We start from the raw sequence: 12,702 nt of genomic DNA, 5'->3' as shown, positions 1-12,702 counted from the left end.
ACCGTATGATGTTATGAGTGATGGCTATCTCATCATATTCTTCAGTGTCTATTTCCTTCCCAATGGGCGAGGGGGAAAAAATGGATCTTCCAAGATCTCTTACCTGTGGAACCGGCCACAATTGCTTTCAGTTTTCTTTTGTGCCTGCAAGACACAAAATAACTAAGGGGAAAGAGCACAAGAATTGTATTGTGAAGTCTGTTCATCATACGTGTAATGTGATTGGCCCTTTAACATCCTCTCACATACTGTTCTGAACCAGTAGAAGACTACTGGTTAAGAACCTTTGCTACTGAGCTTTTTTGCTGAAACTGGGTTTCCTCCCACCAAATCTTGAAGTAATTCTCTATAAATCTAAACATGTTTAAATCTATTAGAGAAACTATGTTTTAATCCAGTTCAGTTGTGCTCCTTGAGATATACAGATATACCTAATATTTTAAAATAAACAAAATATTGTTCCACCTCTCAAAGGAAGATTGGCACCAGAAAACAGATTTCTCTCCCACTGAGCATGCAAATACCTGTTGCATGTTTCCTCATGCAACCCAGCTTACGGCCCTAATGCAGAAATATTTGAGTAAAGCAGCCAAATCCCTTATCATGAACTTGGAAGATGAATCCACTTTTGGCAGCAGAGTGTGCAATTCAAAGGTGTCAGACAGCCATAAATAACCAAAAAGAGAAATTCCCTCTCTGCAATCTGGGAGCAGGGCTGACAAACTTAGTACATGCACTTCATCCCCTTCACCCTCCCACAAGGCTATGTTCTGTGGTGGAAATCTACAGCCATTACTCCTATTGGAAATCCCTGAATCAGAGCTTCCTCCTATGCAGTATGCAAGGGTTTGATGTCAGCTCCAAAAATTCATTTTTATTATTATTGTGGCATCTGAAATACTCTTCCCTACACAGTGCAAGTGCTGGAGGCTACTCACGCTGTTCTGTAGTACCAGTTCATGAGGATGAACAACATGGCTGCCAGGAAGAGGAGAATAGCCAGAATAATTATTGCCATCTAGAAATGGTAAGAAACAAAACAAAAACAAAACTAACTGTTACGGCAGGGATAGGATGTCTAGGAAATGGCTTGGCTACTGACCCAGTGTAAATTGGGGTACGGGTCTAATGAGGTGTGCCAGATCTTCCCATTTGGACTGCTAGGCCATTCTGCCCAAGCTGCCCATCACCTGATGTCATATATGATTATGAAGAGGCTGGACCAAAAAAAAAAAAAAAAGGCTTCTGAAGCACCACCAATCAGCTGTTTGATGGGACTTCAAAGCACAACACAGAGATCCCTGTGTGGTGCGCTCTGAAGCCCTGACACCATTGTGAATTCAAGTGATTGACAGGCCCTCACTACCTAATAGACATGGTCTGCATGGGTAGGGAAGATAAGAATTTGGTCCACATGCCCCCCCAATTGTAAATATTTGACCTAATGGCAAGATATTGATATCTGACTCAGTGATTCCAAACTGCATTCATGTCCAGGTCACAGGGAGAGAATACAAAAGGAAATGAATGGTGAATCCACCATTTAATGGTCACTCTAATAACACGATGGCGAAACCCAACATCTTTTTGATACCCACCACTACAGATTCCTGTCATGAAAGCTCCTATCAATATGGCTTTAGGACTCGTACCTGAACTCTTTTCACAAAACAGTTAATATAAGGTTGCCAGCTGCTTTCCAAATAAGTCCTTTTTGTGTGCTTTTAATAGGAAGAAATTCAAGAGCTGCATTTGTATAATCTTGGCAGCTGCATGCTTTTTAAAGAATCATTAACCTTGTTGCAGCAAACCTAAGGAAACAGTTTATGAAGGGGCAGTTCCTTTCAATGCAGCCAATTCCAAAGAATGTGGGGGACCTCCCCCCCAAAAGCATGAGAGCTGGAAGCAAAGTAAGCCTGAGAGAGGGAAGGACCCCCACCTCCATCTTACCTGCAGCGCCGACATGTCGTCTGGAGCCCTGGCAGTGATTGCTGGCTGCACATCCAAGACATTGTAATTCCGGAAGAGATTCCGCAGCTGCTCCTTATTCTCATCAATCATCTGTATTACTCTAGGAAGAGGGTTAAACCTTTATTTATGGATTCATCTTCCTAGTGTTGAAAATACACTTTTAAAAAGTGTTTATGGCAAGAATGATCAACCCTCACCTCCCAGCTATAATTTCCAACTCAAGAGATTCTGGAAGCAAGAACTCATTCCATTAAATTGCATCAGAGGTGTCATGAAGCCCATCATTCAAATTCTTTTTTTTAACATAGTTGGGGGACCTGACACCTCCAGGTGTTGATTGACTCCAGCTCCCATCAGCTCCAGCCAGCATGGCCAAGTATGATAGGAATTGTAGTCCAGTATCACCTGGAGAGCTGCAGGTTCCCCATCCCTGATCTTAAATCAGGTGTGAGACTCACAAAGGAATGGAATGCTAGATTAGCAAGAAAAGGCTTTGCACAAATCTCTGCCCTAAGGCAACAACAACAACAAACCCTTTCATGGTGAAGTAATCATTATGTGAACCTGAAGGGCTGTTTCAATTCAATTTTTATTTTTAGTTATGATCAGCAGAGGTTGCTGGGGTTGGCTACCACTGCTTGAGGGTCTTTCTACCTAATATAAATACTAGTATCAGATGCCAGCTGACCAAAACATTGCCAAAACACTAGGACCTGGGTCTAAGACTCCTCGTGCTTGTGACAGGAGAGGTTGTTATATCCAATGACATTATGCAGCCTGCCTCAATGTGACACAGTGCCAAGCATGGTTAGACCCATCTTTTATATTAGCAGCAGAACTGAACGAATCTTTAGCTGTCTATCCAACAAAAAAGTCTCATCCTAACTGCTGAGGCTTAGCAAAGGCAACTCTGTAGAGAGAGAGCCATTATGGTGCAATATGGCTAAGAAGGTTCGTGGGAAAGTCCTCAGCTCAAATCTTACCTAAGCCACAAACTCATTGCTGTGTTTCTTTCTGTGTTCAAATATAAACCTACATAGAGGAGACACACGGAATCTTTACCGTTCTACATCCAGAATCCGGTTGGTTTCCCGGTTCACCACGTGGATCAGCAATTCCGTTTGGGCAAAGTTCACACGGCCTTTTTTGTCAACGTGGAACTATGGGAGACAAGAGAAAAAAAAATGTGTCCCTTCTCCTATCCCATTCTTACATTTCCCTGTGACTAGATGGCTCCAGGGCACGCACCTGCAAAGGCTGGTTTTGCCAGGAAATTGGCCAGTTTTCCACCTCTATTTCTTTGACTGAGAAAGAAAGATCAACCTCTTGTTAAGAAAATGAATGTGCTGCCCCAAAGCAGCAGTTACCTGAACGTCATCCGTATTGACAATGGCCCCCGTGATGTTTGACAATAGGCTGATGAACTCTTCCTCAAATTGCCGTACTTTATCTGGGATCTCATTGATTATAATCTTCACCCGTTGGTCATCCCGCAAGATATAGATCCCCACAACCGCAGTGTCGTTGTGACCAGCCAGGTCTGAGGCCATGACATCCACCACAAAGTAGCCAGGATTGTAAGCAGTGAAGAGGTCAAAGGTTCGAAGAATCCCATCTAGGTTACCTTTGAGAAGAACCAACAAGTGACCCTGCATGGTCAGAATATCACATGATGCAGCCTTGTTGAGATTGTGCCATTTGAGGCTGCGTGTGGGAGGCAGCATGCTTCTCCATGTAAAAACCTTCCTGAACATAAAAGCAGCACAGCAGGTTATAAGGTTTTAGCCTAACCACCTCTCTGAAGTGCTAGTTTTCTAAATGCTTGTGATATTTTTTAAAGAACAGTCATTGCAGCCTGAAATGGTATATACCAAACAGGACTGTACCACATGATTGCTCCAAATACATGTGGATTAACCTTTAGTTTAATACACTTCCAAGACCAATTAAACAGTGGCTCCCTTGTATTTGCAGCAACCAAGACCTACTTAAAGAGGAACAAAGCAGGCAGACATTTTAAGTATAACAGAAAGACTTGTTTTGTTCTGTGACACTGTTATACTCAAAAACTTGCCACAGTATAGTGCAAAGTTTCCTCAGCCTGGGTCTCCAGCTGTTTTTGGACTACAGTTCCCATTATCCCTGACCATTGGTCCTGCTAGCCAGGGACGACAGGGGTTGTAGTCCAAAAACAGGTAGAGACCCAAGTTTGCGAAACCTTGCTATAGTGTAATCTCCAGCAAAGAGATGCTGAAGATAATACAAAGCAGTCTTTGTTGTATGGCAGCATCCCTGTCAGCAACTTTTCTCAAGCATGACTGATTAGCAGCCTTATGGATTATATGACCATGGCTCTATTAGCACACAATGTTTTGCCCTTACGAGGGCAGGCCCACCCATGAGGAGACTGCCTCAGGTGGCAGAGTCCACAGGGACAGCAGATCCCGGTGTCAATCTTTTCTCCCTCCCCCCCTTTGCTCCTGATGTTGATCTTCCCTCACCCATTCTTCCCTGACAGGGAAGTGGGCACCATTTTGGAGTCCGCCTCAGGTGCCAAAATATGTTGGTCCGGCCTTGGCCTTCACTATAGCAGGGCTAACCAAATGCAGCACAAACGAGCGAGACAGTTCACTTGGCACGGGTCCCTCCCCATGCATGCTGTTGCCTCTCTTACCAATGCTGAAAATGTTGGCCACCTCCTCAGAGTCGTTGGAATGTTGCTTGATGTAACGGATACCCAGAATGCTGTACAAAACCAGGCTATTGTTTCCCACATCGGCATCCAATGCAACAAGCTTGATCAGTTCGGAACCCACTTTTGCATCTGTTGCTACCCCTTTCGGAAAGGGAGTAGGGTGGGGTGAGGCAGAGAAGTGACAAAGGAAAAGCCCCAGAGGGAGAAAATAACAGAAGTAGAAGTCATTTCTTGGGAAATAATACCTACATCAAGGGTGGCCAACCTGTGGCCCTCTGGCTGTTGTTGGACTACAACTCCCATCAGCCCTGGCTAGCATGGCCAATGATCTGAGATCATGGGAGCTGTAGTCCAAGGCGCCCCTGTCTTAAAGATCCTATTTTACATCATGGTAAAGAGAGGTCACTAGCCCCCTATTCTGAATGTGCTTATGCACAAATCATATACAGTTTTGCGACCTAGATTTTTCTTCTTCTAAAATCGCAGTAATTCAGTTAGAATGGGCATTGCTCAAGTGGAACCATCCCTACCTGCCGTGTATTCTGATTTGGTGAACCGGGGAGGTTGGTCATTAATGTCTTCCAAAAAGATCCGTACTTCTTGCAGAGTAGCATCAGTGCTGAGATCCATGGCTTGGATCCTGGTTGCCCGGCGACCCTGGGGAGGTGACCAGTTCCTATTGCTAGAGGCTTTGACAATGATAGAGTAGAAAGCTTCTTTCTCTCGGTCCAAGTCCCGCAACACCTGCAATTTTCCTTCCCGACTCAGCTGGAAATTATTCTCTCTGTTACCAGCTGAAAAAAAAAAAAGAGAGAGAACTAGCCAGTTTTGTTTAAAATTTGTTCCTCTCTAAAATGAGATTTCTGTAGTCGTATTAGTGTGGGTGAGTGGGGAGGAGAAATTCCAATTAGGTTTCCTCCATTTCTTTCACCCTTCAATCCCATTATCCAATGTTCATGGGCTAGTCCTTCCAGGTGGGCACTCAAGGAGGTAGCTGTGGAGGTGAAAGGTAAAGCTAAAGGACCCCTGGACGGTTAAGCCCAGTCAAAAGTAACTATGGGGTGCAGTGCTCATCTCGTTTCAGGCCAAGAGAACCAGTGTTTGTTCACAGACAGCTTTCCATGTCATGTGGCCAGCATGACTAAACTGCTTCTGGTGCAACAGAACTCTGTGATGGAAGCCAGAGCGCATGGAAACGCCGGTTACCTTCCTGCCACAGTGGTACCGATTTATCTACTTGCACTGGCATGCTTTTGAACTGCTAGGTTGGAAGGAGCTGGGACAAAGCAACGGGAGCTCACCCCGTCATGGGGATTCAAACCGTGGATCTTCTGATCAGCAAGTTCAAGAGGCTCAGTGGTTTAGACCACAGCACCACCTGCTCCTGCAGCTGTGGAACTGAGCTTCTAAACACACATACATTCATACATACAGGCAACTCCCCATTTGTGCACAATTGGCATGCACACGACTGCTGATGCACGTGCTGTTATTGGTATCACAAGGGGGTGGAAGTGGAATGGGGTAAATAGGGAGTTGCCCCCCCTTTAAAACACTGAACGGTCGGTGCAAGCAAGGATGATACAAGAACAAAGCAGCGTGAAAACCATCAAAGGACAGTCTAGAAAAAGAAATGAAGTCTACCTGCAATGAAGTAATAGACGATAGCGTTGGAGCCCTCGTCAGCATCTACTGCTCCAGTGACATTGCCCACAACTGTACCAGGACGTGAGTGTTCAGGCACAGAAAGAACCTGGTAAGGGGGAGACCCTTTCTGCAGGAGATGTGGGGAGAGATGGTGAGATAGAGAGGAAAAAAACCACATGTTAAAAGGTAGCAAAAACAGACAAGCATAAAGTCACAAACAGTAAACAATGTGCAATACAATCAACAACTGACTGAATGAATTGCATTTGGGGGTGGCGGAATATCAGGTCACAAACCATATTGAACTGCAAGCAAAATATTTTATTGAACCTCAAATAAAATTTGAGGTGCGACCAATAATACAAGATATATAAAGACAGCCAAAAGAAGCAACCTAACTTTTCCCTTTGCTCATCCTTGAAAGTCTTAGCTATTTTCTTTCTTTCCATTTCAAGAGCTTTAAAAAAAAAAATCCCCCCCAGCTTTACTAATTTTTTAAGGAGTTAAACTGTCATCCAAGTACAGTGGTACCTCGGTTTTTGAATGTCTCCGTAGTCAAATGTTTTTGTTTTCGAATGCCAAAAACCCAGAAGTAAGTGCCTCAGTTTTTGAACGTGCCTTGGAAGTCGAACAGGAAATGCGGCTTCCGTTTTGAGTTTTCCGTATTGAGGCTTCTGGCTTGAGTCTTCCAGGATGGATTACGTTTGAAAAACAAGGTACCACTGTATCTATATGAACACTACTCATAAGATTTTAAGATTCAAAAACTGCAGATGAAAAAAGCCTTGAGAGGAGGGTGAACAGTGCATAGCTTGATGCAACGGCGTTGTGAACTCCTAATATCATAGCATAACCTCTTCGCCGAAAACCTCCCTGACATTATGCCAAAAACTATGCTACCATCCTTTCCCAAAGGTCTCCCATGCATACATCTCAGACAATGGGTATTTCCTATTTATCTGCTGCTGTAGCAGAAATGAAGCGAGAAGAAACTTTCCCCTACGGATAACTGAACATTTCTCCAAGATCAAAGACTTCCCAGAATTTCCAGGGACTCCAAGAAACTATTACGTTGAACGCATTCTGCAAACTGCATCCTGCGAGGTGGAGGTAAGAACAACCGTTCCCTGTATTGCTCCCGAAGGAACCCGATTGTTATTTTGGGACCTGGTATTCCACAGCTCCAATGAAGTCCAAAAGGGGAAGGGATAGACCTGCTTACAGGCGGCCTCAGGAAGACGGGCTCGTTGTCATCTATATCATCCAGAGCCACCTGGAGGGGCTGCATGGTCTCGTAAGGTGGTTGGCCTTGGTCACATGCCACAATGATCAGCTGCAGGAGGAACACACACACATACAAAAAAACAACAACAACACCTGGTCTGTAAAAGGGAAGCTCAAAAGTTCCTCCCCATGCCAAAGGGAAGACTCTACTCCCTAGCCAGTCCTTTGAGTCAGAAAGGGGAAATAGGCAACAGGGGCATTTCTTAATTTAGGATATAAAATGAAGAACAGAAAGCTGGTTCAGTGTCTCAGTTCTGCCTCTGATGGCATTACACGGGATTAGAACTAATAAGTAGCTTAATTTCTTCCTCATTTTAATAGCCTGACTGGCTACCATCAGGAGGTGGGGTAGGGGAGCCTTTTTGACTCAGTGGCTCTGATCCTGATCAGTTCCTACTCTCACAGGCCAAATTGGACAGGTGGCAGGTGGCACCTTGGTGCTGCACTTCCTAAGCCGCTGGCAGCTGGGTGCATGGGAACTGTAGTGCTAGGGTGCTTTGCCTTGCTTGTAAGTACTAAGCAGCGGGTGGCCAACCTACTTTCTGAGGGGGCCAGATTTACAGTGGTACCTCAGGTTACAGACTCTTCAGGTTACAGAATCTGCTAACCCAGAAATATTACCTCAGGTTAAGAACTTTGCTTCAGGATGAGAACAGGAATCGTGTGGCGGCGGCGCGGCAGCAGCAGTGGGAGGCCCCATTAGCTAAAGTGGTACCTCAGGTTAAGAACAGTTTCAGGTTAAGAACGGACCTCCGGAACGAATTACGGTAAGTTCTTAACCCGAGGTACCACTGTACAGTCAAGTACCATGTTGGTTGTGCAGTCAATCCAACAGACTTGAACCCACTGCCCGTCAGCAGATGGACAGTGACTCCCAACCCACTTTCTGCAGTGATTGGCTGTGTGACCGAGTTCCCTATGGAATCCAGCCGTGTTTCTGTCGGCCCCACACCTGAGCTCACATTGGATGTCAGGTATGGGACAGGTGGGCATGGTTTGGGGGAAATGGCTTTGTGGTCCAAATCGGGACCAACCTGGCCCCATGGGATGGAGGCTCCCCACCCCGGCCCACATTAACAGGTTGAACCTGTGACAGCATTGCAGTGGACCCCTATAAGAGGCTTGTGGAGCCGTCCATGGATTAAAGAAGAAACAGAAGCCACAGAAAGAAACAGAGAGAGTTAGGAAAGGAACTGAGCAGGAAGGAGCTGGCTTCACACTTCAGATCACATCTACAACATCTCTGCACCTGGAAGGGGGGGAGCAGTGCTCCTAATCTTTCAGACCTACCTGTGGTCTGTGCTGATGGATCCCTATGTATGGGGCTGCACATAGCTCAAGTGAGGAATTGACTGAGCACCTGGAAGGCTGCACTATCATGCTGGTTCTAGGTCTGGTTTAAGCACACATCTTTACTGCAGCTTCACCACATCCCCAATCATGTTCCCATGGGCACCATCGCAGCACTGGGACACATCTTTGGCAGGCTGGACTTGGCAGCCTTCTGAGCAATGAGGGCCACAGCTGTGGACAAAGAACCACATGGGCTACTTCCGTGAATGTCCCAGCATTCCTGACCAGGGGACTTACGCTGTACACAGCTTGTTTCTCTCGGTCCAGCCTCATTGCTGTCTGGATGAGCCCGCTGTTTGGGTCGATGGTGAAGTATTCCCAGTCTTTGTTCCCTGCGCCGGTTTTGAGGAAGGTGTACTGCACAGCTCCATTGAGACCCTCGTCCTTATCTGTGGCGTAGACTTCATACACGTTGGATCGGAGAGGGATTTCCTGTTTGAAGACACAAATATTGTATCGCCTGGGGAAGCTTTTAAGGATACAAGTCTAGAAGCGTCTATTGGGGAACAGTATGTCCTATGAACCATAATTCCCTACACACACACACACACACAGAGAGAGAGAGAGAGAGAGAGAGACAGACAGACAGACAGACAGACACACACACACACACACACACACACACTTCCCTTCATTAAAGGTTCATCAAAACAGATTGGGACGCGGGTGGCGCTGTTGGTTAAACGACAGAGCCTAGGACTTGCTGATCAGAAGGTTGGCGGTTCGAATCCCTGTGACGGGGTGAGCTCCCGTTGCTCAGTCCCAGTTCCTGCCAACCTAGCAGTTCAAAATCACGTCAAAGTGCAAGTAGATAAATAGGTACCGCTCCGGCAGGAAGGTAAACGGCGTTTCCGTGCGCTGCTCCGGTTCGTCAGAAGCGGCTTAGTCATGCTGGCCACATGACCTGGAAGTTGTACGCCGGCTCCCTCGGCCAATAAAGCGAGATGAGCGCCGCAACCCCAGAGTTGGTCACGACTGGACCTAATGGTCAGGGGTCCCTTTACCTTTACGTCCTATGAACCATAAATCCCTACACACACACACACACACACACACTTCCCTTCATTAAAGGTTCGTCAAAGCAGAATGGCCTGCCAAACTTGTACTTAGAGCTCTTGCAGCCAATACCTTTAAACTTCTGAACTTAGAAGCCTATAAGCTTCTAAGCAGAGCCTCTGATGTGCAGAAGCACCATCATGTTCTCAGGACAGCTCACACATTACTTTAAGATCAGGTTCGTCAGTACTCTCAAGTTGTATAATACAGAGAGCAGGTGAAAGTAAGACGCCATCATCGTCCTGTTCTAGCCCAGTCTGAGGTGCCATGTTAGCTCAAGCTGAGCAATACACATCACTTTTATATTCGTACTCAGGCACCTTTCTCATCCGTTTGCATTGCTGCCACCTGATGGACAGATGCATCATTTCAGTTCTAGTCATTGCTTTGTTCATAAAGAAAAGCAGAATTTTGATTTTCCCCCTCAATAGCGCAGCCAGAGCGACTGTGTGCATCCTAATAATATCCAATTACTCATTACTGTACCTAAGATTGAGAATGATCAAATGTGCTTCTGTTCAGGAAAGCAGGTGAGAGACGAAGCACGGATCAGAGCAGATATACTTTCTGCTGTGGGAATCTACACCATTAAATCAGCTGGCTCCAAATCAGCTGGCTGCATAAAGCTACAGAAGGCCAACCCTGGACTACTGTATCGTTTATCAGAAGCATGAGAAATTCTAGATAGGGATTTACCTCTTTAATGTGCAAGATAGTTCCATTGGGGGGACGGATAAATAATGGACGGTTATCGTTGATGTCAATAACATCTACTTGGAGCATAGTTGTTCCCCAGAGAGGTGGTCTCCCTTTGTCAGTGGCCAGAACTGTGAGGTTGAACCTCTCATAAGACTGTAGGCGCCTGCGAGTTGTTATGAGCCCTGAGTCCTTGTGAATTCTGAAGGCCTCTACAGGAAGAAGAGATGGTACAGACACTGTATTAATTATTGCACTAAGGAAACAAACCTTTGCAAGTTTACTTCAATAAACTTATTCAACAAATAGCAAAATGGAGACAAAGGAATGTGTGTGAACAAACAATAAATTCATTCATCTTCAATTTATTTACTCCCAAATGATACATCAGACTAAATAATTGAATCCAGACAATAATAAGTTTAGTAGCAACAGCACATATCTGGCTCACGCAGCAAATTTCATACTTTTAGGGCTGCCTACAAAATTTCTCGGAAGTGCTGACGTTCCTGTGGAAACTCAAAAATCACTGCTACTTTTTTAAAAAGCAGATAAAAGGCTAAACAGCACCGAAAAGGTTAAAACTGTTATTTTTAGTTCTCTCCTTAAACAAGTGGGAAGGATACAAGTTTCAGAAGAAAGGTATTTCCCTTTGCCTCAAAGAGAACAGGGTTCAAATTCCCACTCAGCCATGAAGCAGAGAAGGAGCTTTCAATATTTCCAGACCTGGGATCTACCTTTAACCCAAACAAGCATTTGGAGACCTCTTTCTTTCTTTCTTTCTTTCTTTCTTTCTTTCTTTCTTTCTTTCTTTCTTTCTTTCTTTCTTTCTTTCTTTCTTTCTTTCTTTCTTTCCTTCCTTCCTTCCTTCCTTCCTTCCTTCCTTCCTTCCTTCCTTCCTTCCTTCCTTCCTTCCTTCCTTCCTTCCTTCCTTCCTTCCTTCCTTTCTTCTCATATGATGGTGCTGTTGCTATTGCAAGCTGTTAGTGGGTTTTGACCCACCAGTTGAAGACCAACACTCTAGCGCAGGCTTTTCCAAACCTGGGTCGCCAGCTGTTGCCAGACTACAACTCCCATTATCCCTAGCTAACAAGATCAGTGATCAGGCATGATGGGAACTGAAGTCCCAAAATAGCTGGAAGCCCAAGTTTGGGAAACCCTGCTCTAGAGGAATTTCCCTGTCGAGTTACTATGGGCAGACCCACCACTGGAGGGAGCGTAATGAATATTCAAGCCAAGCAAGTCTGATCATGAGGTGTGGTATGGTGCATTCCTGCTTCACAGGAGAAAGGCAAAAGGCTTTGCAGCTGATATTGTGCACCTCTGGGGGCACCCTAGCAGTTGTCAAGGCAGCAGGCTTAGTGGCACTGACACCAATTCTTCTGTGACTGCTCCTTACAGGCCTGGTAATAATACTTCTTTGCTTTTCTCATTTTTCCCTTTCCCCGCTAGACCCATTGCTCAAAGGAGAAGAAAATCTGTAGAGAGTGGACGTTAAGCAGAAGAAAAAGCAGAACAAAGAGGAAGAAGTGTACAGTGAGAAGAAAGGACAAAATCTAAGATGGGGAAAAAATTGAGAAGACTGCCCAAAAACTGGTGAGGATGGAAAGCTTTTCTGAACCTGGGTGATGCAGGGAAGGGTAGAGTCTCCCCAGCCAGCCTATGTCTTCAAATCTATGTTACCTGACCCTGCCTATCCTGGACAGTAGGAGGAATTGACCCATATCTGGATGCCTTCTTCCCACTTGGCAGAAGAGAGCCGAAGCAAAAGTAAAAGCCAGCATGGTCTCCCGGAGAGATCTGGATTCAAGATCTACCTCTGCACTGACACTTCAAGTAATGAATGGGAACAGTAACCCAATCCGCAGGGTTATTGTGAAGGTAAAGGCATTACAAATCATTTTGCCCATTGCAACTCCTATGTGAAACTGGTAATAATTAACACCAAGAACCAAGAACATCATACAAAGCAATATTGTCTACATCTACACAGTGATCAA

At 45.3% G+C, this 12,702-nt stretch overlaps 1 protein-coding gene across 2 annotated transcripts in view; it reads right to left on the bottom strand.

The window, feature by feature from the left end:
- Positions 1-12,702, bottom strand: part of CDH23 (cadherin related 23) — a 366,100-nt gene that overhangs the window by 6,071 nt on the left and 347,327 nt on the right. The window contains exons 52-62 of one of the 2 annotated variants that reach the window (XM_081913082.1): positions 10,703-10,914; positions 9,188-9,382; positions 7,536-7,646; positions 6,311-6,440; positions 5,197-5,460; positions 4,646-4,807; positions 3,339-3,595; positions 3,034-3,131; positions 1,951-2,071; positions 939-1,018; positions 104-162 (exon numbers count right to left, since the gene is read on the bottom strand). In XM_081913082.1, the coding sequence (XP_081769208.1) occupies positions 104-162; positions 939-1,018; positions 1,951-2,071; positions 3,034-3,131; positions 3,339-3,595; positions 4,646-4,807; positions 5,197-5,460; positions 6,311-6,440; positions 7,536-7,646; positions 9,188-9,382; positions 10,703-10,914 (1,689 nt within the window). The remainder of the gene's footprint in view (positions 1-103; positions 163-938; positions 1,019-1,950; positions 2,072-3,033; positions 3,132-3,338; positions 3,596-4,645; positions 4,808-5,196; positions 5,461-6,310; positions 6,441-7,535; positions 7,647-9,187; positions 9,383-10,702; positions 10,915-12,702) is intronic. The other variant, XM_081913083.1, reaches the window with a different exon arrangement.

Source organism: Podarcis melisellensis, assembly GCF_964234715.1.
Source record: "Podarcis melisellensis genome assembly, chromosome: 5".
In the NCBI taxonomy this organism is placed as follows: domain Eukaryota; kingdom Metazoa; phylum Chordata; class Lepidosauria; order Squamata; family Lacertidae; genus Podarcis; species Podarcis melisellensis.
The sequence above is the reverse complement of the archived record's forward strand: the minus strand, read 5'-3'. Positions and strand labels throughout refer to the sequence as shown.